Source organism: Chelonia mydas, chromosome 2 (genome assembly GCF_015237465.2).
Source record: "Chelonia mydas isolate rCheMyd1 chromosome 2, rCheMyd1.pri.v2, whole genome shotgun sequence".
NCBI classification, from domain to species: Eukaryota; Metazoa; Chordata; order Testudines; family Cheloniidae; genus Chelonia; species Chelonia mydas.
In genome coordinates, this window is record NC_057850.1 from 258,841,241 (window position 1) to 258,864,975 (window position 23,735).

Below are 23,735 nucleotides of genomic sequence, written 5' to 3' on the forward strand. Positions count from 1 at the left end.
CCACCTGCTGAAGTGAAGAAACAGACTGACAGAGCCAGAAGAGTACCCAGAAATCACCTACTACAGGACAAGCCCAACAAAGAAAATAACAGAACGCCACTAGCCGTCACCTTCAGCCCCCAACTGAAACCTCTCCAACGCATCATCAAGGATCTACAACCTATCCTGAAGGACGACCCATCACTCTCACAAATCTTGGGAGACAGGCCAGTCCTTGCCTACAGACAGCCCCCCAACCTGAAGCAAATACTCACCAGCAACCACACACCACACCACAGAACCACTAACGCAGGAACCTATCCTTGCAACAAAGCCCTTTGCCAACTGTGTCCACATATCTATGCAGGGGACACCATCATAGGGCCTAATCACATCAGCCACACTGTCAGAAGCTCATTCACCTGCACATCTACCAATGTGATATATGCCATCATGTGCCAGCAATGCCCCTCTGCCATGTACATTGGTCAAACTGGACAGTCTCTACGTAAAAGAATAAATGGACACAAATCAGATGTCAAGAATTATAACATTCATAAACCAGTCAGAGAACACTTCAATCTCTCTGGTCACTCGATCTCTGACCTAAAAGTCGCAATATTACAACAAAGAGACTTAAAAAACAGACTCCAACGAGAGACTGCTGAATGGAATTAATTTGCAAATTGGATACAATTAACTTAGGCTTGAATAAAGACTGGGAGCGGATGAGTCATTACACAAAGTAAAACTATTTCCCCATGTTTATTCCCCCCAACCCACTGTTCCTCAGACGTTCTTGTTAACTGCTGGAAGTGGCTCACCTTGATCATCACTACAAAAGGTTTTCTTCCCACACCCCTCTGCTCTCCTGCTGGTAATAGCTCATCTTAAGTGATCACTCTCCTTACAGTGTGTATGATAACACCAATTTTTTCATGTTCTGTGTGTATATAAATCTCCTCACTGTATTTTCCACTGAATGCATCCGATGAAGTGAGCTGTAGCTCACAAAAGCTTATGCTCAAATAAATTGGTTAGTCTCTAAGGTGCCACAAGTACTCCTTTTCTTTTTGCGAATACAGACTAACACGGCTGCTACTCTGAAACTCTACAGTAACTGTGGTTCTTCGATATGTGTTCCCCACATGTATTTCCAATTCTGGTGCACATGTGCCTCATATGAGATAGATTCTTTTGGAGTTTGCTAGGGCCACACCTGTGCCCTAGATACCCTCTCACTCTCCACAGCCAAGAGCATAAAGGAATGAGGGCGGTCACAATCACCGTTCAATTGCTTCCTAAATCAGAATCTAGGTGATACAGGACTCCACAGTAGTGGGGAAGAAGGGCAGGGAAGGTTGTGGAATATGTGTGGAGAATACATCTTGAAGAACCACAGTTACTAAGTTAACTAAGTTAACTATTCTTTTTGTGATTGTCCATGTGTATTCATCTGGTAACGCACAAGTCGTGATCTTCTGTCCAGCAGGTAGGTGCTCAGAGTCTGCTGAAACAATGAATAAGACAGCTCTGCCGAAGTGGGTGTCTGATCTGGAGCTCTCCAACAAGCAGTGCTGGAGTTCAGTTCACACCTTCACCCAGCTGGGTGGTCTACAAATCTGAGATTGGAATGCCCCTGAGAAGAGAGACTGCAGAGGATGCTTGAGCTCTGGTAGAATGAGCCATGATCTGTGAAAGTGGGTTCAAGTGAGCTTTTGCAGATGACACTAAACTGGGAGGAGAGATAGATACGCTGGAGGGTAGGGATAGGATACAGAGGGCCCTAGACAAATTAGAGGATTGGGCCAAAAGAAATCTGATGAGGTTCAACAAGGACAAGTGCAGAGTCCTGCACTTAGGACGGAAGAATCCCATGCACCGCTACAGACTAGGGACCGAATGGCTAGGCAGCAGTTCTGCAGAAAAAGACCTAGGGGTTACAGTGGAGGAGAAGCTGGATATGAGTCAACAGTGTGCCCTTGTTGCCAAGAAGGCTAATGGCATTTTGGGATGTATAAGTAGGGGCATTGCCAGCTGATCAAGGGATGTGATCATTCCCCTCTATTCGACTTTGGTGAGGCCTCATCTGGAGTACTGTGTCCAGTTTTGGGCCCCACACTACAAGAAGGATGTGGAAAAATCGGAAAGCGTCCAGCGGAGGGCAACAAAAATGATTAGGGGTCTGGAACACATGACTTATGAGGAGAGGCTGAGGGAACTGGGATTGCTTAGTCTGCGGAAGAGAAGAATGAGGGGGGATTTGATAGCTGCTTTCAGCTACCTAAAAGAGGGTTCCAAAGAGGATGGCTCTAGACTGTTCTCAGTGGTAGCAGATGACAGAACAACGAATAATGGTCTCAAGTTGCAGCGGGTGAGGTTTAGGTTGGATATTAGGAAAAACTTTTTCACCAGGAGGGTGGTGAAACACTGGAATGCGTTACCTAGGGAGGTGGTGGAATCTCCTTCCTTAGAAGTTTTTAAAGGTCAGGCTTGACAAAGTCCTGGCTGGGATGATTTAGTTAGGGATTGGTCTTGCTTTGAGCAGGAGGTTGGACTAGATGACCTCCTGAGGTCCCTTCCAACCCTGATATTCTATGAATCTATGATTGCGCAGCATGCCCTGATATAGTCAGAAAGCCACAAAAATAATCAATCAGTGGGTATCGGCTGATGCTTCATCCTGTCAGAAAAGGCCAGGGACAATCTCTGAGAACTCCTGAATGGTCTTGTTCTAGTCACAGTAGAAAAGAATTTGGAGCACATATAAGTAAGACTACGATTTTGTCACGGAGGTCGTGGAAGTCACAGAATCCATGACTTCCAAAGATCTCCGTGACTTCAGCCCTGGAGGCTGGGAGCTGCAGGGTCCCGCCTCCTCCTGCAGCAGCAGGGAGCTGTGAGATAACCCTGCTGCCTGAGGCAGCTGGCCCTCAAGCTTCCAGCCGCCATGGGCAGCGGGGGTACCCCACAGCTCCCTGCCGCCGCAGGCAGGGGGACCCTTGCAGCCCCTGGACACCACAGGGAGGCAGGGGGACCCCCTGCAGCTCCCCTCCATCGTGGGAGTCAAGGGGGCCCTGGAGCTCTGAGCCCTCACTGGTGGTGCAGGCCCCAGAGCTCCAAGCCACCCCGCAGCTGCCCAGTCCCTTCCCATTTTGTCATGGATATTTTTAGTAGCAATCCAGGACAGGTCACAGGCTTCAGTGAGTTTTTCTTTACTGCCTGTGACCTGTCTGTAACTCTTACTAAAAATATCCATGACAAAACCTTAGCCTTACACATAAGGTGTGAAGTTTGGCTTCCTTTGACTACTACAAGGCTTGAAAAAAATTGGCAGGTGGATCACTTGATTCAGGTGAAGGTTCAAGACGGCTTTGGGCAGAAACTTTGGATGAAGCCTTGATGTCACCCTGTCCTTATCACATAATGTATATGCCATGGCAGCCTGGATTTCCCTTATTCTCTAGGCTGCAGTTCTAACCATCAAGGTGGTTTTCATAGACAAGCGGCATAAAGAAAAGGTTGCTAGATGTTCAAAGGGGGGACCCCCATTAACCATGCTCCATGAAAAGATAGTTGAGATCAGTGTAAATGTGGCTAACTGTCATGTAGGTCCATGAGGTCACATGTCCTAAGAGCATGAGATATGCTGACTGATGTTGCCAGGTAAGCCTGGCATTGATTGAAGTTCAGCATGGTGAGGAATCTGTCCTGTGGCAAGTAGTTTTTTACCACTGTGGAGTCAAATAATGCCCCTATGAACTCTATGTTTTGAGTGATGTAAGAATGGATTTCTCCCTTCTGACTCTGAGACCTCAGGGGGCAAAGAGTTGTAGTGTTACTTGAATGGAATTGCTCACTTGTTGAGGAGATCAACTTCTGGTAACCAGGTGTCAAGCTCTATATAGATTTGCACTCCCCTTGTATCCTTAGATAGGCTGCCATAACTGTGAGGCACTCGGTCAATACTCTGGGAGCTGCGGAGAGGCCAAAGGAAAGCACCCTGCATTGATAATGCAACTCTCCCAGAAGCAACGTGAGGTATTTCCTGAGGGTCCAGTTGAATAGCTGTATGGAAACAGACATCCTGTAAGCTGAGAGCCAAAAGCCAGTCTTGAGGATCTAGGGTAGGAACTAAGGAAACTAGGGTTACCAACCTCCATTCTTCACTGGGATTAGGAAACAAAGTGAATAAATCTCTCTGCCCTAGAATTCTACAGACTCTCCTTCCATTGCTATAGAAAAGTTTATTTCGTTTAACAGTATCTCATGAGAGGGGTCCCTGAAGAGGGACAGGGAAGTGGGGCAGGGAGAGACTGAAACTGTATAGCATACAGCATGTCTACAATTTCTAGGACTTACTGGTTTCTAGGTTCCAGGCCTCCCAAAAGCAAAACAAATGGTTCCTAAAAGGGTGGGGGAGGGGTGGGACAAAGGGAATACAAATCCTGTCGTTCTATGTAGCTCTGTAATTGGGTTTACAAAGCCCATACTAAGCATAAACAGATGGGGGAGGAGAGTCTTCCCTGCTTACAGGCAACCAGGCTGACCACACCCCAGCACAGCTGTTGGACCTGCCAATCATGGAGGCATGTACCCACAGCTGAGACCAATAAGGAAAACAAGCCTAGGTATAAAGGAAAGAGAACAGCGAGAGAGGGGGAGGCAGAAAGGCCTGGGACATTTGACAGGCTCCCAACGGTCCTGTCAAATTTGCTGACAGGAGGTTGATGCAGAGTGTATGGCAGGGGAGTAAGGAGCAGAGCATCTCCATCTCTGGAACTTCTATCTTTTCCTCAGGGGCTCTGTTGATCTCAGCTGGTGTGGGGAGCTTAGACAACTGTTCTTGGTGCTTTCGGTGCCAAAACATCGGTATAGTGAGTGGCATGACCGGGCTCCTCAAGCTGTGCCAAGTTTGTTCAGTGACCTGTCTGGGCCAAGCTGTCAGTAGGACCCGATCCAGACCTTGAACTGCCTCCTGGTTTGGACTACTCTGGGTCAGCAAGGGAAATCTGTCTCTCCAATCACTCAGAGCAGTGCTCCTTGCTCCCTCTTTCCTCAGAAAATTGCGTTGAGGAGGGTTTGGAGGCTCTCACAGACTCTGTAGTCAACAAGTAAGACTTTCTCGAAGCTCTGGGTGGACCCATGGGTTACTGGTCTGGTCATTTTCTTCATCTCAGGTTTGGAGTACGCCTTCATGGACATCTTCAGGAGGAACACTTGTAGGTGGGATTTCCTTGCTTTTGGTGTCCTCTTTGAAAAAGAGCGACATGTGGTGCATTTTTCTGGAATATGCACTTCAGTGAGGTAGAAGTCTTTTTGAGTGTCTGTCACCATATGGATAGCTTGCAGATGGACAGGAATTAAATCCTGAAATTTTGATTCTGCCATGTTCAGGGCACCCTGTATTGGGAGCACCCCAAAGTTAAAGACCTTCTTTCTTTTACTTTTTGGCCAGTGGGCTTAAACTATGTTAACTTAACTATATTAAGGAACACTAAACTAAAAACTAGAGAAGCAGTTCTAAAACTGTGGGTCGGAACCCCAAAGTGGGTCATGACCCCATTTTAATGAGGTTGCCAGCGCTGGCTTTGACTTGCTGGGACCCAGGGCTGAAGCCCTTCGGCATAAGCGGTGGGGCTTCAGCTTCCGCTCCCCACCCCGGGGGAGTGGGGCTCGGGAAGGCTCAGGCTTCTGTCCCCCCTCCTGGGGTCGTGTAGTCATTTTTGTTGTCAGAAGGGGGTCGCGGTGCAAGGAAGTTTGAGAACCCCTGAACTAGAGCAAAAGAATCACACAGTGCCCAGAGATGCAGACACTGCCGGGATTCTGTCTCTGCCTCAGATGGAACTGAAGGATGGTTGTGGCTGCTCTACCCTTTATGCCCTCAGCTCATCAGAAGCAACAGGGCATTCAGGACACAGGGGCAGCGCGCAAACACACAGAATCCAGTCTCCAGCACAAGGGCACCAGAACAGAATATATGTGGACAATCACTTGAAGAATAATTCTACCTGAATTTCCTCCAAAACAGAGAGTCGTTTTTTCCCTTCCCAGGTGCAAGAGTCCCCTCTTCCCAGTTCTTTCCTTCACAGACATCAGTCCTCATATACCCACTTATGTAGTGAAACCTACTCAAGTCTCCCTTCCTAGAGCCCAGTCCTGACCTAACTTTGAATACACCCAGTTTCCAGATGTCCACTGTCCCAAAAGTTAAATTAAAAAAAAAAAAATAGTAAATATACTAGAGAAAGTCTAATAGGGTACATGAAATCAAACAATTCCTCATCCCCCAACAGAATTTAGCTGACTCTCACTGGCTGGAACCAAACCAATCACAACCCTAGAAAAATAAATTTTCTCTTCAAATACACTTTGGGGAGAGCGCTGCCTAAAAACCAGCACTGAAATGAGTTTTAGGGCTAGTCTACACTGGCAACGCTTGTGTAGTCACAGCAGAGCGCTGGGAGAGAGCTCTCCCAGCGCTCTAAAAAACCCACCTCCATGAGAGGTGTAGCTACCAGCGGTGGAAGAGCAGCTCCCAGAGCCGGTGCACTGTTTACACTGGCGCTTTACAGTGCTGAAACTTGCTGCACTCAAGGGGGTATTTTTTCGCACCCCGAGCAAGAAAGTTGAAGTGCTGTAAATTGCCAGTGTAAACAAGCCCTTAGTCATTTTTGAGTAGATTTCCTGTTGTTGATAATCCCTCCTACCATTTGTTTCCTTCCACATTGTTCTTTTTGTGCATGTATGCTAATTAGTTTAGTGTTACTCAAAAGGGGGTGAGACGGTCTCCTTCTGGTTTGCTGTTGCAGCCCATGGAGACAGGAGCTCTTTATGAGGGCTAGACTTTTAGAACTTACTTATTTTTTTAAATACAAAAATAGCAGCAAACTTTTCAAAGAGACAAGAAAAAAAAATTAGGTTAAGATTTGGTCTGGCTTTCCAAGTTCCCCTTTTAAAGATCCTATTCTTTCCTTGGAAAGAATCTGGGAATTTTTCCATGGAAAATTAAACAGTAACAAAAAGATTTTTCTTTCCAGAAGGGACACTCAAGAGAGGGCTGCAGTGGCACTGTCAAGAGCTCATCTATTTAAACATTAAACAGAGTAAAAATAGCAGTGCCCTTCTATTCAGAGCATGGTATGCTGGGACATGTAGTCTCCATGGGCTGTATCTCTGTATTAAAAATAAGGGAAATTAGAGTCACACTGCAGAACTTTGTGGGAAGCCTCTGGCAATTCCTTGCATATATACTACCCTAAAGTTCAGTTTAGTGTATTTTAAACATTCTTGCCTGTAAATGGAAGGAGGAGCAGGACACCTGTAGAATAAGGTCCTTTATTTTATACTAAGAACGTGTAATCTACTCACCATGAGAGAATGACAGTATGGGATGGAAGCCAGAATCCAGCAGTGCTATACGCTCTTCTAAGGACATAGTGTCTGGGTCTATGGCCTGAATAGAGGTTTTACAACCACACAAGATACAAGTGCTGGGCCATTCACAGCTACACTTCATGGTGAGAGGTTTCTGCGGCTAGTAGAAAGGAAAATAGAAAGATCAGCCATCTAAAAAGGGAAAAATCACCAGTGTCTTCTTTAATTTAAGAAAGGATGCTGATATTCAGATCCAATGTTTCCAGGGTCTGATTTCTACAGACAAACTACATTTCATGCCCTAACCAAAAAAAACCCAAACCTTTCAAAAAGGAAATATTTAGATAAATTTTGCAAGATAGACATAACAATGGTCTTGTTGAATGGACCATCTCCAGTGAACCAACAAAAGAGTAAACCAAACACAGACACACAGGTCCCAGTGCCCACTCAGCAGCAATAACAGCATGTATGCAGGGCACAGCAAGGAATACAATCACCTCTTTCTTTCAAGTACTCTCCTTGCTCCTGGATTCCAGCTCTTATCCTTTGAAAAAATCATTTTCACTAATACAAGACTGGAATTCTCCTTGTGGCTAAACATAAAATTGAATTACAATGGTTTCTGGTAATTATACTTAGGCCTATAATACTAACATATGGTGCTATTTTAAAGGGACAATTCACAGTTAAACTTTTTTGACATTTCCAAGTGAGTATAGCTTGTTTCTTGTATCATCTTCTACTGAGCAGGAAACATCAAAATAAAGAATAAGATGTTTGTAATGTAAACGCTCTAAGCTAAAGGTAAGTGGTGGGAAATAGAAATTATGTCAGTGCAGAAACCAAAACCATAGTTAGGCTGTCACCGCTCGCAAAGGCATGGTCTGAGCACATGACTAGGATTCAGGTACTCTGGCTCTAATCCCAGCTCTTGACAGTTTCCCTGTGGCCTTGGGCAATTCAATTTCTATGCCTTGGTTTCCCCAATTGTAAAATCATAGAATCATACAAGATTGGGGTTGGAAGAGACCTAAGGAGGTCATCTAGTCCAACCCCCTGCTCAAAGCAGAACCAACACCAACTAAATCATCCAACTAAATCAGGGGTCTCAAACTCGAACCATCAGGAGGTCCACATAAGGACTCGTATGTTGGCCCGAGGGCCGCATCACCCCCCCCAACTGCCCCCACCCTCCCCCTGCCCGTGGAGTGCAGCGGGGGCTCAGGGCAGGGGGTTGGGGTGCAGGACGGGTGCGGGGCGTGGCAGGGGGCTCAGGACAGGGGGTTGGGGTGCAGGAGGGGTTCGAGTTCCAGCCCGGCGCCACTTACCTTGAGCGGCTCCGGGGTGGCAGGGGCGCGCACTGGGGCCAGGGTAGGCTCCCTGCCTGCCCTGGCCCCGTGCCACTCCGCTCCGGGAAGGCAGGCACCTGCGGCCGCGGGGGGAGGGGGAGCAGAGAACTCCGTGAGCTGTTCTTGCCTGCGGGTACCTCCCCCGAAGCTCCCATTGGCCGTGCATCCCCGTTCTCTCCTCCCCCTCCCCCTGCAGGGAAGCGGTGAGCTTGGCGGGCCGCATGTTTGAGACCCCTGAACTAAATCAACAAAATAGAGTATCTACTCTCAGAGGGATGTTTATAATGCACTTGGAGACCCTGGGAGTGAAGGGGGTACTCCTTTGTGTTTAGACTTAATAAAAAAAAAAACGCAGGCTAGATTGTATTTTAGCAGCCACGTGGCTAAACTCACTGAGAGTTTGTACCTACCTTCTTGCTAAGGAGAGACACAGTGTTAGCTCGGACCAGCTTGCGTTTCTTGTATCTGCAAATGGGGCGGATTCTAGCTGCAACACAGCTGTTGTCTGGTACGGAGGGTACAGTAGCCAGGCTATCCAGTTGTTTCTTTTTGAGAATCTCTTCAGCTTCCAAACTGGCCAGAGAGATGTTGTTGGAGCGGCTTGTGTGCAAACTGCAACCAAATAAATAAATAAATAAGACAGTGAGCCTCACTCAGAATGAGAGAGGCAAAAGTTAATACTGCATTGTCATGGCTGTGCTGTCAGATCACCTTCAGGTATTTTCTTAGGCAGCTAATGATTTTTATCAGTTTGGGTTCTTACTACAGCTGTGCTCCTGTTAACTTAGCTTCTAATAATTCTTTAGGGGGAAACATGCTCAGCTACTTATGCATCTAGTTGGAAATGAATAATGAAGGCCATAAAATCGTAGAAATGCAGGGCTGGAAGGGACCTTGAGAAATCATCAAGTCCAGCTCCCTGTGCTGTGACAGGACCAAGTAAACCTAGATCATTCCTGACAAGCATATGTCCAACTTGTTTTTAAATGGTTCCAGTGATGAGGACTCCATGACCTCCCATGGAAGCCTATTCCAGAGCTTAACTATTCTTCTAGCTAGAAAGATTTTCCTGATATCAAACCTAAATCTACCTTGCTGCAAATTAAGCCCATTATTTCTTGTCCTACCTGCCGTGGACATGGAGAACAACTGATCACCATCCTCTTTGTAAAAGTCCTTATTATATTGGAAGACTTATCAGGTTGCCCCCCAGTCGTCTTTTCTCAAGACTAAACATGCCCAGTTTTTCCAACCCTTCCTCACAGGTCGAGTCTTCTAAACCTATCATTTTTGTTGCTCTGCACTCATTCCTATTTGCCACACCCTTTATAACTGTGGTGCTCAAAATTGGACACAGTACTCCAGCTGGGGCCTCACCAGTGCCAAGTCTAGCAGAACAGTTAGAATCATAGACTGGAAGGGACCTCGAGAGGTCACCTAGTCCAGTCCTCTGCACTCAAGGCAAGGCTAAGTATTATCTAGACCATTGCTGACAGGTGTTTGTCCAACCTGCTCTTAAAAATCCCCAATGATGGAGATTCCACAACTTCCCTAAGCAATTTATTCCAGTGCTTAACCACTCTGACAGTTAAGAAGTTTTTCCTAATGTCCAACCTAAACCGCCCTGTGACGGTGCCCCCCATAGGGCTTTATTGGAAATAAGCTTATGAATGTATATATGACATAACTAGAATATGTTTTATGCTACATATGCCATGTAACATATCTCTGTAGAGGTTATGATCTACTGAATCTATTAATCCTATTTGTATTCATGTATCATTTTTGTATTCAAAGTTATGAATATAGGCTGTGTACTTGCTTGATTTTTAAATAGCCTTTGTAAAGCATTTGATCAGCTTCTTGAGAACAGAATGTGCAAGTTAAATGCCCAATCAAGAAGCATTTAACGAACAATGGATGTTGGAAGGTCCCAATCCACATAAGAAGTCTTCCTGGAGATATTCAAGATAGCATGTGGGCAATGGCTGCTGCCTGTAAAAACCTGAGTCATGCATGGACATGTGATTTGCCCATGTGACTCCAAAACTCCATCTTGTAGCTGGACTTCGCAAAGGAGAGAGGAGGGGGTCTCCACCCACAAGAGAGTCTATTTAAGCCTGTTGGAGAGCCCTCCATTTTGTCTTCAGCTGCCTAAGAGAGAGCCTCTCTACCCCCAAGGATACCTGAAAGAAACTGGAACAAAGGACAGTAACTACAGGGGGTGTGAGTGATTGCTGTACCCAGACTAGAAGGAAACTAGTCTGTAAAAGGCAGCTTACTGGAATTCCTCTAAGGGTGAGGTTTTATCTGTATTCAGTTTTCTTAGACATAGACTTGCATGTTCTATTTTATTCTGCTTGGTAATTCACTTTGTTCTGTCTGTTAGTACTTGGAACCACTTAAATCCTACTTTCTGTATTTAATAAAATCACATTTTACTTATTAATTAACCCAGAGTACGTATTAATACCTGGGGAGGGGGGCAAACAGCTGTGCATCTCTATCTATCAGTGTTATAGACGGTGAACAATTTAGGAGTTTATCCTGTATAAGCTTTATACAGGGTAAAACGGATATATTTGGGGTTTGGACCTCATTGAGAGTTGGGCAACTGAGTGTTAAAGACAGGAACACTTCTTAAGTTGCTTTCAGTTAAGTCTGCAGCTTTGGGGCACGTGGTTCAGACCCTGGGTCTGTGCTGGAGCAGACTGGCATGTCTGGCTCAGCAAGACAGGGTGCTGGAGTCCCAAGCTGCAGGGAAAGCAGGGGCAGAAGTAGTCTTGGCATATCAGTTGGCAACCCCAAGGACGTTTCTGTGATCCAACCCGCCACATGCCCTTGCTGCAATTTAAGCCCATTGCTTCTTGTCCTAGCCTCAGAGGTTAAGAACAACAATTTTTCTCCGTCCTTCTTGTAACAACCTTTTATGTACTTGAAAACTGTTATGTCCCCTCTCAGTCTTCTCTTCTCCAGATTAAACAAACCCAATTTTTTCAGTCTTCCCTCAGGGGTCATGTTTTCTAGACCTTTAATCGTTTCTGTTGCTCTTCTCTGGACTTTCTCCAATTTGTCCACATCTTTCCTGAAATGTGGCGTCCAGAACTGGACACAATATTCCAGTTGAGGCCTAATCAGTGCAGAGCAGAGTGGAAGAATTACTTCTTGTGTCTTGTTTACAATACTCCTGCTAAATACATCCCAGAATGAGGTTTGCTTTTTTTGCAGCAGTGTTACACTGTTGACTCATATTTAGCTCGTGATCCACAATTACCTCCCATGTCTTATATACACCATGCCTGTCCATGCCCCGGCACTTGTTCAAGTTTTCCACAGGAATCACCTTGAGAAGTGTGATCCCACATCACTCTGAGGGCGCACTTGGAGGAGGGGATATCAGGGAGCATGTGTCTTGAACTCTGGGTCACAGGTCATCTTAGGAGCCAGTAAATTCCAGCCTGCCAACCAGTGACCTTAATAGTTATATTTTTATCAACTGCTAAAATTTGCAATTTTCATGTCTAAGGCAGTTGAGATATCTATTATTAATGGCATGCATCTCCCCCTTTAACAGAGTGGGCTTTTACAGTCAGTGGTTCCATTTGTTCTCAGATAATAAATCTAAAGACACGAGTTAGCGAGGGGCTGTTCTATCTCTATTTCTTTTGTAAACAGAAGACCAAAAAGAAATGGGAAGAATTTTCCTTTTCTGTTCTCCCTAGGAACTGTACAGCTGTGATTCAATATGTATCGAGCAACCTGGTGCTTTAAAGTGCCTTCTCCCCTGAAAACTGACACTATAAAAATGGCATCTTCTTACTTAAAAGACCTGCTTCCTCTTTGCTCACTTGGACAAACGTAAGCTTTTTATCAGTACTTACTCCTATTAGCCCTGTAGGACCCATGTAGCTATGGAAGCTACACTCTTTTCTGGCTTGCATATTATCAGAAGAATTGTTAAAACTGCCATGTTTAGAAACTTTACTATTGATGTGTGAATCAGAAAGAATCCAGTTAAATTTTCAGACTTCATGTTGCGATCACAGGCGGTTAGAAACAACATCACTGAGACACAAACATGGATCCCCATTATGCTATTTTTACAGAGTAATTTTTTCAGAACTGCACTCTTCATGTTTTCAACAAATAAAAGCTGCAGTTTTACAAATGAAAACTTGATCTTTCTAGGCTTACATCCAGTCATTTTAGGTTTCACAATTATCAGACACATACTAATTATATTTGCCAGTCAGCAGGATGCACTTAAAGCCGGGCATCCTCCCTTTTACTCCAACGGTTAAATAGTAATTTGACTGTGAGAAAAGGTTCCATGGAGTATTAGAAATCTAATACTAATGCTCCCTCAATATTAAGACAGAACTGTGTTAACTACAAACAGACTATCATACGCTCATCTACTATTAATCATGACTATACAGCAGTCTTTTTTCTGACATAACCTTGTGTCAGCTGTTGCTTATGCACACCTACCATGCTACATAGCTGTGTGTGTACCCATACATTCTGGGAACATCTGAGCAGCCATCCCACGCTGACTGAGGGAGTGGATTATGGGTTTTTCCCCTTCATGCAATGCACTTTGGAATGTCTTCCCATATCCGGGAGGGAGGAGAATTGACTGGCTAGGTTAAGTAAACAGTCCTATCTACACTAAAGAACACCATTCACCTCAGGATGTTACAGACTGACTCACTATCAAAGCCAGAACACAATACACCCACTAATTTAGGAACTACATGTTAACAATCTTATGTGAAGGGACTGTATTTAAATTAACTCTTATAGAAGCTGGTCACAAACTCAAACTCCATTGTGACAACAGGATCCATCCAAGTCTTTCTGTGACCTGATGATTCTTTCACTTTGTACCGCTTTGCAACTTTGTCCCCCCTCACAGCTCTGCTGTGCTTTAACAGACCTTTCTGTTTGTTGGACTGGACCCCCTCCAGAGCATGACAACTGTTGCTCAGCCAGCAAGAAAAATTGTTGAATGGGAGGTTCACCTTACTTTCTGAAGGTAAGCATGCTGCCTCACAATTCTTCCATGTCCCCACCAACCCAGGGAGAGGGGAAAAAGACTAGAACACCACAAAGTGAACCTAAGTCTGCACTGTAGCAATGCACAGCACTACTAAGCTAATCTTCCTTGTCAAAGAAATTGCTTACTCATGATTATCGTTTTACTTCTCTGCCCTGCTTTAAACACACACAACAAGAATGACCTTTATAAGTTAACTTATTAGCAGCATAGTATTCCACATCACCCTGAACAGACTGTGTTAAGACAATACCATTTTATCTTGCAACTTCACAATGAACTGTCTATTGCCATAAAAGCAATCTTACATTCTTGCTGGGAATGTTGAAGTTGGGAATCCAAACCGATTTTCTTAGGAAATGAGCCAGGGATAAACATATAAGAGAAATTACGATTGATATACATTTAGCTGATCAGGTAATACTGCCAGCTATCAGTGGAACTTGTGAACCTCAATCCACATAACTCCTTTAAACTTATGTTCAACTGTTCCAACTCTTGTACTTTTATTAATGTCTCCGGCTCAGCAATAGCTGAGATTTTGGCCCTGAATGTCCATTTTATATGACATTTTATCATGGGATCTCAAAACACTCTTCAGCTAAAAAACACCTTAGAGGATTCATATTACTCGTATTTTACAGAGGAAGCAAAAAGAGGTTAAATAACTGGATTAGAGTCAAAGCAAGGGAGACAAGGCTGTTTTGGAAAAGATAAATGAATTCTTTGCATTGGTCTTTACTGCAGAGGATGTGAGGGAGATTCCCACACCTGAGCCATTCTTTTTCGATGACAAATCTAACGGACTGTCCCAGATTGAGGTGTCAATAGAGCAGGTTTTGGAACAAACTGATACATTAAACAGGAATGAATCACCAGGACCAGACGGTATTCATTGAAGAGTTAACTGTGGTGTGTAACCTACTGCTTAAATCAGCCTCTGTACCAGGTGACTGGAGGATAGCTAATGTGACACTGATTTTTAATAAAAAGGCTCTAGAGGTGATCCTGGCAGTTACAGGTGGATAAGCCTAACATCAGTACCAAGCAAATTGGTGGCAACAACAGTAAAGAATAGAATTATCAGAGACATAGATGAACATGATATGTTGGGGAAGAGTCAACATGGTTTTTATAAAGGGAAATCATTCCTCACTAATCGATTAGAATTATTTGAGGGTATCTACAAACATGTGGCCAAAGGTGATCCAGTGGATACAGTGTATTCAAACTTTCAGAAACCCTTTGACAAGGTCCCTCACCAAAGGTTCTTATGCAGAGTAAGGAGTCATGGGATAAGAGCGAATGTTCTCTCATGGATCAGTAACTAGTTAACAGACGGATAACGAAGGGTAGGAATAAATGGTCAGTTTTCACAATGGAGAGAGGTAAATATCAGGGTCCCCAAGGATCTGTTGGGACCAGTTCTTTTCAACATGTTCATAAATTATCTGGAAAAAGGGGCAAACACTGGAGGTGACAAAGTTTACAGATGATGGAGAATTATTCAGGTTAGTTAAGACCAAGGCAGACCAGTGGCAGGAAAATGGCAGATGAAATTCAATGCTGATAAAAGCAAAGTAATTCACATTGGAAAACATAATCCCAAATATACATACAAAGTGATGGGGTCTAAATTAGCTATTACCACTTAAGAAAGAGATCTTGTGAACAGTTCTTTGAAAACATCTGCTCAATGTGCAGCAGCAGTCAAAAAAGCTAACAATGTTAGGAACCATTAGGAAAGGGACAGATAAGATGACAGAAAATACCATAATGCCACTATATAAATCCAAGGAATGCCCACACCTTGAATACTGCATGAAGTTTTGCTCACCGCATCTCAAAAAAGATATATTAGAACTGGAAAATGTACAGAGAACAATAAACAAAAATGATTAGAAAAATGGAAGAGATTAAAAAAACTTGGATCATTCAGCTTGGAAAAGACGACTGAGGGGGGATATGATAGAGGTCTATAAAATCATGAACGGTGTGGAAAAAGTGTTAATTGTTTCACAAAACACAAAAATCAGGCGTCATCTGATGAAATTTACAGGAGGCTGGTTTAAAACTAACCTAAGGAAGTAGTACTTCACATGAGGCAGAGTCAACCTGTGGAACTCGTTGCCTGAGAATATTGTGAAGGCCAAAAGTATAAACTGGGTTAAAAAAAGAATTAGGGCTAGTCTACACTGGCAACGTTAAAGCCCTGCCACGGCAGCACTTTAATGTGGCTTGTGTGGTCGCGGCAGAGAGCTCTCCCAGTGCTCTAAAAACACCCACCTCCACAAGGGGCGCAGCTCCCAGTGCTGGTGCACTGTCTACACTGGCACTTTACAGCGCTGAAACTTGCTGCACTCGGGGCTATTTTTTCACCCCCCTGAGCAAGAAAGTTGCAGTGCTGTAAAGTGCCAGTGTCGACAAGCCCTTAGATAAGTTCATGGAGGATAGGTCCATCAATGGTTATTAGCCAAGATGGTCATGGATCCATCCCCATGCTCTGGGTGTTCTTAAAACCTCTGACTGCAAGAAGCTGGGACTGGATGACAGGGGATAGATCACCCAATAAATTGCCCTGTTCTGTTCACTCCCTCTGAAGCATCTGGCATAGGCCACTGTTGGAAGACAGGATACTGGGCTAGATGGCCCATTGGTCTGACCCAGTGTGGCCACTTTTATGTTCATATGTGAGGAATCCTGAGGCTCTCATTACCCTTCTGACCCCTGGATCACACTTTCTTCCTCAGAACACTAACTGCATTTGAATACATATGACAGCTTGGAAAATCCACACTTCTGAATCTTTACATATATAAAACATTAAAAACAAAAAACAAACATTCCCTGAAAAAAAGCACAGGCATAAAAGTCTAATAAAGTCATTACAATATTAACAAGTCTTTTATATGTAGTTGTTTGGGGGTGGTAAAAGGTTAGCTAGCACTCAGATGCGTGATTACATGAGAAAACCCAGGAAACTCCCCTCTCTTTTCCATACACACACAACTGCATTTTTCAGTGAATAAAATATTTATTTAAAAAAAAAAAATCACCCATCTCTATATGTAATGCATAAAGCATAGCCTTTTCACCTTCAACTCACTTGTTCGTTAGAGCTTACATTTCAAAGAGAAGGATTTAGATACTGTTAGCCCAGATTCTAGTTCATATTTTGTTGCCCTAGACAATGCAAGGTCAACTGTCTCGGAAAGTCTCTGAGTAAATGTGGAAACTCAGTTTCCTTTCAGTACTATGCATGTGCTTTCTTGCAAGACATAGGGAAGGTTATTAGCAGGTCACTGGGGAAAGTTCACAAAGCAGTTAGAATGTGCTTATTGACCCAAAACTATTTGTCAATTTGACATGATTAGTTTTGGTTGTGAAAATGTTTTTCAGGGTCAGCTGTGTGAGTGGGAGTGAGAGAGACTGACTGTCCCTTATAACCATTAGCCCAGCAGTTAGGGTACTTACCTGGTATGTTTGAATCTCCACTCTGGAGCAGTGATCACAACTCATAACTCTCCCCTCTCAAGTGAGCCTCCTAACCAATAGGCTATTTTGGTGTGGGTTGCTCTCAGTCTCTCCTCCTGAAGTTGTTTCACTTTGTATAAATACTTAAATACGCACTGGGCAAGAAAGAGAAAATGACTACAGCCTGGTGATTAAAACACACAGCTGGGGGGTATGAGATGTGGATTCAAATCTTCTGTTTTTCTGATACAAAATGGAACAGCTTCAACAGGAGAGACTGAGAGCAGAATAGTCTATAGCCTGGTGGTTAAGGGTCTCATATGGCAGGGGTGACACCTGATTTCAAGTCTCTGCTTCAATATATATTTTTTAGTATATACACAAAGTGGAACAGCTTCAACAGGAGAGACTGAGAGCAACCCACCCCAGAATAGCCTGTAGGTGATGGCGGTTACCTGGGAGGGGAGAGATTTGAGTTCAAATCTCTGCTCCAGAATGGGGATTCAACCTGGTTCTTCCACATCCCAAGGAAGTGCCCTAACCACAGAACTAAAGGTTACACAAGGGGGATGAATGCACATACAGAGTTTTCTGAAGCTGACCAGAATGAAATGTTCCTTATGATCTGTATCAGACTTTTCCAATTTGCTGCCAAATTATCAAGATTTTTTTTACCCTAACCAAATTTTTTTTCTGATTTTTTTGGTTTGCTGGCTGAATTGAAAAATAAATTCATCCAGCTCTAAGGATCTGTACCTCTGATGCTTAATTCCAGTGCATATGAAATGCTAGTAATGCAAATTCTATAGAAACAAAGCTGAAACGGGACACTTGAAAAATGTATAAGGAAAAATAGCTTTTATATATATCCACATACATACAATGTAAACATAAAAGAGATGGAAGGGGAAAAAAGAAAAGAGAAAAAAAAGAAAAGGAGAAAAGAAAAGGAGAAAATACGGTCGGATATATCCAACCGCATCAGCAACACCTGCAAGCTTAAAGCACTTTTGAATAAAATTAGCAATCAACAGAACAAATACTTCTATTTATTAAAACTAAGCATCAACGGAAAACTGGCAACCTGTTTTGTAAGCAGCTAAACCTGAAAATGGAATACATCCCACCTCACTCAGAGCAACAACTAAAATATAAATCCAATGTGCAATCCTCATAGTAACAGTAACAGGCATTCAAACTTTCCCCAAATGAGGATTTAATTAGCAACTTGCCAGAAATTGAATGGTGTAGCTGATTAGCATAAAATGGTGTTAACTGCAACCCCAAAAGAGGTTACAGTAAGAACTATTTTTTATTTTAGCAGAGGCTACTTGAATCAAGGTGGAGCACTGCACGCTGACACAAATAGATTTCACAGGATGCACCTCCATAGTCAGGCAACCAGCAAAGGAAAAATATTAGTCTTTTACCATTTTGGGCTTCTTTATAAAGGATGAAAGGCCTGAAAAATGGTTCCGTTCATTTAAAAACAAAAACAAAAATTTTCACATTAGAAATTCAGGTCTTGTCCATACTGGAAGACTATTGAACAGGTGTCAAACACATGGCCTGCACCCCAGATCCAGCCCCTAAACCCTTTCCTATTACCCAGAGCTGCCTGCCTGCTGTGATCAAAGTGGGCTGGCAGAGAGCTGGGGAGGTAGCTTGCACCTGATTGGGACCAGGCAGCTGAGACCTTCCTCTCTTCACCAGCATTTGGTCAGAGCACCTTACAGGCCACGCTAAAAGGAGTCTCCTTTCCCGTCTTCCCTACCCTGTCTCTGCCTCTGAACCCACAGGAGCAGACCCCTTCTCTCCCTCTGCTGCCTACCTGGCCTAGTCTTTGCCAGTCCCTCCACCCTGAGCCAAAGGGGACTTCTTTCCAGGCTTCCCGCTCTTTGCAGCTGCCACCACTGGCTTGTCCCCACAGGATCAAATGAATGAAAGAATCTGCTTCTAAACTGCCCACTCTCCAGAGAACTGGAGGCGGAAAATAGGTGAAGAAATCCCCAGAGGTGGGGGAAGGGGAGGGAAATTATCAGGTGGTATATGTAAGGGGGAAGGTGGATGGGAATGATTCTCAAAGTGGAGCAGCAGGTAGGAAACATTCATAAAAAAGTGTGTGTGCAGATGGCAGGTGCACAAGCAGGGAAGACAAGGGAGAAGAGACTGGTCACGGAGGAATACACTGAGTGATAAGTTAGTGGACAACAGACAGAAGGTTTCATAGATGCATTTACATTTTTTTTTAAATCTTTGTCTTTAAAATGGCATATTTAAAATTTTGCTAATAAAGAGGCTCATTCTGAGTTGTACAGACCATAACATTTGCCTATTACCTGTGAACTTTTTGCTCCCAGCCCATGGACTTTGGGGGACAGAGTAACTTGGCCCTCACCAAAGAATAAAGGTGACTGGAGAACTAGCAACATTAATGACATCACAAAGACACACACTTGGGCAGCGGAGAGAAGAGTCCTATAGGCTACTTAAGTTTTATTTTTTTAACTCCCATATCTAACAAGCACTTGTTTGGAAGAGTGTGTTAAACATTCAATACCCTTTCCCCACTACTTTAATTACAGTATGAGAGCTCTCAACAGCCTGAGGTCCAAGAGGTCATTCAGTATCACTAGGGAAGACACGATTGATTTCTGATATTTCAGCGGTTGAAATACAAGCAGAAAAAGTGTCTTTCAGGCTCTCTTTATACATGATAAAAATGAGAAAAGGTCACAAATCCAATTTTAAGGTGGAAAAATAAACCTTTGTAGGTTACCTTTAAAGATTACCATGCATTTGGATTTGTGGGCAACACTGGCCATTAAAAGAAGATAAAGCTATATATAACACTTTGCAACAAATACACTGCAAAATATGCAATATTATATGCTATTTTTAGTTACAAAATGTAGATCGCAATATATAACCTAATATCTATCTTCAAAAATATTTCTCCCCCATCAGGCATGTGCATTTATTTTGCTTCCTTACATCATGAATTGTATTCAAAGAGAGAAGGTTCACCTGTGATCACATTCTCAGCCACTATCACAAATGTCTTAATTATAAAAATTACTCAGAATAATCCCAAATATGAGATTGGTCAACCTATAAGAAAAGAAGAACTAACCAGTTAATTTTTCCGTTGACTTGGCGGGATGACGTGCAGGCTTTTGGGGGTCCTGGAGACCCACTGATGGGGGTACAGGAGGGACTTTGACACATAGGGTTTCCTAAAGACTGCGTAAGACGAGAACTCTGCAAGAGAAAAATAAAATCTCAAACTCAGGATAGCTTGATGAAAGAATGAACTTTGAAGAGGGATGGGGAGAAAAAAAGTAATCAATCTAAGCAGCATTTTGCAATTAAAAATAATGCTGAACATAGTTAAGCAGTCCCAATGCAATCAATTATTTACAGTTTCTTTCCATCCGCTTAGATTCAAGGATCAAAGACAGATTCTTCAAATCACTCCACATCAGTGATTTTAAATTGCATTCTTAGATGTTACAGAAAGTTGTCAAATACAATTTCTAGTCCTCTGATCTATAAACTGGAGACCACTTTCATTGCCTGCCAGCTTCACTTGGAATACGAGCAGCTTTGGTGTAGCAAAAATTTTGTTTCATACAAACTGTTCCAAAACTTTAACCAAATGCTAGCATCAATCCAGGATATCTGGTAGTCTAGGGGTACATTATATACTTACTGGACATTATTTTGAAACACTGTAAAAGGACCTTGGACTCTGACAGTAAGCTTTCAGTCCCAAAGCTTGATGTGTGCATGCATCTACATTTTATGTGAATTTAGTGCTAGCGAAAAATAAGGTGGTCACTCACCTTGCACAGCAACTGTAGTTCTTCAAAATGTGTGTCCCTATGGATGCCCCACTTCAGGTGTGCATGTGCCTCTCTCCACTAGCAGTGTCTGTTCGGCTTCTCTATCTGAATGTCCAACAAGAACAGTCCAAAGCAGGGGGGAAGAAGGGCAGGTCCACCCATAGAGGGAAACATCTCGAAAAACCACTGTTACTGCACAAGGTGGGTAACCTTTTCTTCTTCTTCGATTAGTGTCCCTATGGGTGCTCCATTTCAGGTGACACCGGAGCTGTATCCTCACAGGGAGGAGGGAGCTTAGGAATCAAGTCCAAGACTGAAGACAGTACAGCAGATCCAAGAAGACAATACAGCAGATGCAAGTACTGCATCAGATCTGAGTGTGTGGAGCAAGCATAATGTTTAGAAAAGATATGCACTGAAGCCCATGTAGCAGCTCAGCATATCTCAGATGCTGGAATGTTTTTGAGCAACACCGTGGAAGTTGCTTGTGATCTTGTATTATGAGCTATAATCCTTTGGGAAGCAAAGCACCAGCTGTATCATAACAAGCAGTAATACACCCAGAGATGCATCTCGAAGAGACTGTGGACTCCTTTGATCTTTCTGGAATGGAGACAGAACGTCTAGGTGATTTCTGAAATTACTTTGTCCTATTTAGATAAAAGTCCGTCGTACATTTAATGTACGAAGGGAGGCCTACTGCTGAGATTTATGTGGTTTAGGAAATAATATTGGCAGATAAATAGACTGGTTAAGTTGGAAATCTGACAGAACATTAGGTAAGAACTTTGGGTGTAGTTATAGAAAGACCTTGTCCTTGAAAAATATTGTAAACTGGGGGGAGAGGGGGTCCTGACATCAAGGCTCCAATTTCTCTAGCCCTGCAGGCTGACATGATAGCTACTAGAAAGGGTGTCTTCATAGAAAAGCGAAGCAAGGAGCAGGTCATCATAGGTTCAAATGGAGACACAGGCACAAGGCAATGATCATGACACCAGTGGTTGAAACCTCTTCCATTTCTGGAGGTAAGTAATTTGAATTGACTTCTTTCTATTGTGTAGTTAGTATTACTTACTGTACTCCTGTCAAGCAGGTGGAGTCTAATCCTGTGAACCATCTAGGAGCTATGCTTGGAGAATGGATGACCCCCAGGTTGTGGTGAAGCACACAACCTGTATCCTGGGAGAGGAGATGAGGGAGGGTCAGAAGTTGGAGTGCCAGTTGAGGACACAGGTGAAGCAGGTAAGATTACCAAGCTTACCTTGGCCAGGTCAGCATTATGAGGATAACCCTGGTCTTGTCCTGCCTTATCTTGTTCATCACACTTGGAATTGTTTGAGTTGGCGGGAATGCATAGAACAGACACTTTCTCCAAGGAAGGAGAAAGGTGTCTCCCAAAGAAAGGTGACCAAGATCTCCTCTTGAGCAAGATAAAGGGCACTTTCTGTGCTGGATGTGGTGAACAGGTCCACTTGTGGAAGTCCCAACCTTTGGAATATCCCATGAAGGATCTGTGAGTTCAACTTCCATTCATAGTCCTGGGAGAAGCATCTGCTGAGCATAGTGGCTGTGACATACTGGACTCCAGTAAGTTAAACGGCCGAGATCTAAATTGATGGCCTACACACCAGTTCCATAACTTTATAGCTTTTATGCACAGGGAAGGTGATCTTGCGCATCCCTGTTTGTTGATATAGAACATGCAAGCCACATTATCCATCATGATTCTGATTGATTTGCTCTTGATGAGGGGTAGGAACTGAAGACAGGCATTCCTGACTGCCCTCAGTTCCAACACATTGATATAGAGATTGGTTTCCTACAGCGACCATCTGCCCTGAGTTGTGAGTGTATTGAAGTATGCTCCCCACCCTAACAGTGATGCATTCATTGTCATGGTTATTGTTGGAGCTGGGAGGAGAAATGGACACCTGCGCAGACATTGCATTCATCTTTCCACCAATGCAGAGAGTTCTTCACCTGGAGAGAAACCGTAACCTGCTTGTTTGTCCAAGCTGCCTCTGGTTGAGGAACAGGCCCTCCTGAACCAGGCCTCAAAGCAATGGAGGCACTATCTTGCATGCCCCGTCACAAAGGTGCAAGCTGCCATATGACACAGGAGCTGCAAACAGTAGAAGGGAGTCAACTCAAATTGCTTACCTTCAGAAATGGAAGAGGTTCCAAGAACATCACCACTTTGTGCCTGAAACTGCCCCATTGTCAGTCATCATAGATTATCTGCTGGACTTACAAAAATTGGATCAGTTATATCTATTAGGTTCACCTCGCCATGATATTAGCTTTTCATTCCCCACTAGAGGCGTTTTCTATTTTTGCATACCATATGTCCTCGATATTTATTACAGGTCCGGAGAATCTTTATCCCCTGGTTAAGCATCCTTCTCTGACTTGGGATCTCAATGTGGTACTTAGATACCTGCTGGAACCTCTGTTTGAACCTCTGGTGACCTGCTCCTTGCTTCACTTATCAGGAACTCTTGAGACTTTACAAATTTGTTCAGTTGTCTTAGATTTACAATTGGTCTCCACCCTCCATCCTTCTTTAGCACGAGAAAATACTCTGAGTAAAACCCTTTCCCTCTCTGAGGGGATGGGACTGGTTCTACTGCTCCTAAATAAAAGAGGGAG

The 23,735-nt window shown here is 43.6% G+C and overlaps 1 protein-coding gene across 14 annotated transcripts in view; it reads right to left on the reverse strand.

The window, feature by feature from the left end:
* The window catches only part of LOC102935841 (KAT8 regulatory NSL complex subunit 1), a 141,979-nt gene that overhangs the window by 39,699 nt on the left and 78,545 nt on the right, over positions 1-23,735 (reverse strand). For all 14 annotated transcript variants that reach the window (XM_037891363.1, XM_037891367.2, XM_037891364.1 and 11 more), the window contains 3 exons: positions 20,375-20,502; positions 9,119-9,320; positions 7,351-7,516 (listed from right to left, as the gene is read on the reverse strand). In XM_037891363.1, the coding sequence (XP_037747291.1) occupies positions 7,351-7,516; positions 9,119-9,320; positions 20,375-20,502 (496 nt within the window). The remainder of the gene's footprint in view (positions 1-7,350; positions 7,517-9,118; positions 9,321-20,374; positions 20,503-23,735) is intronic.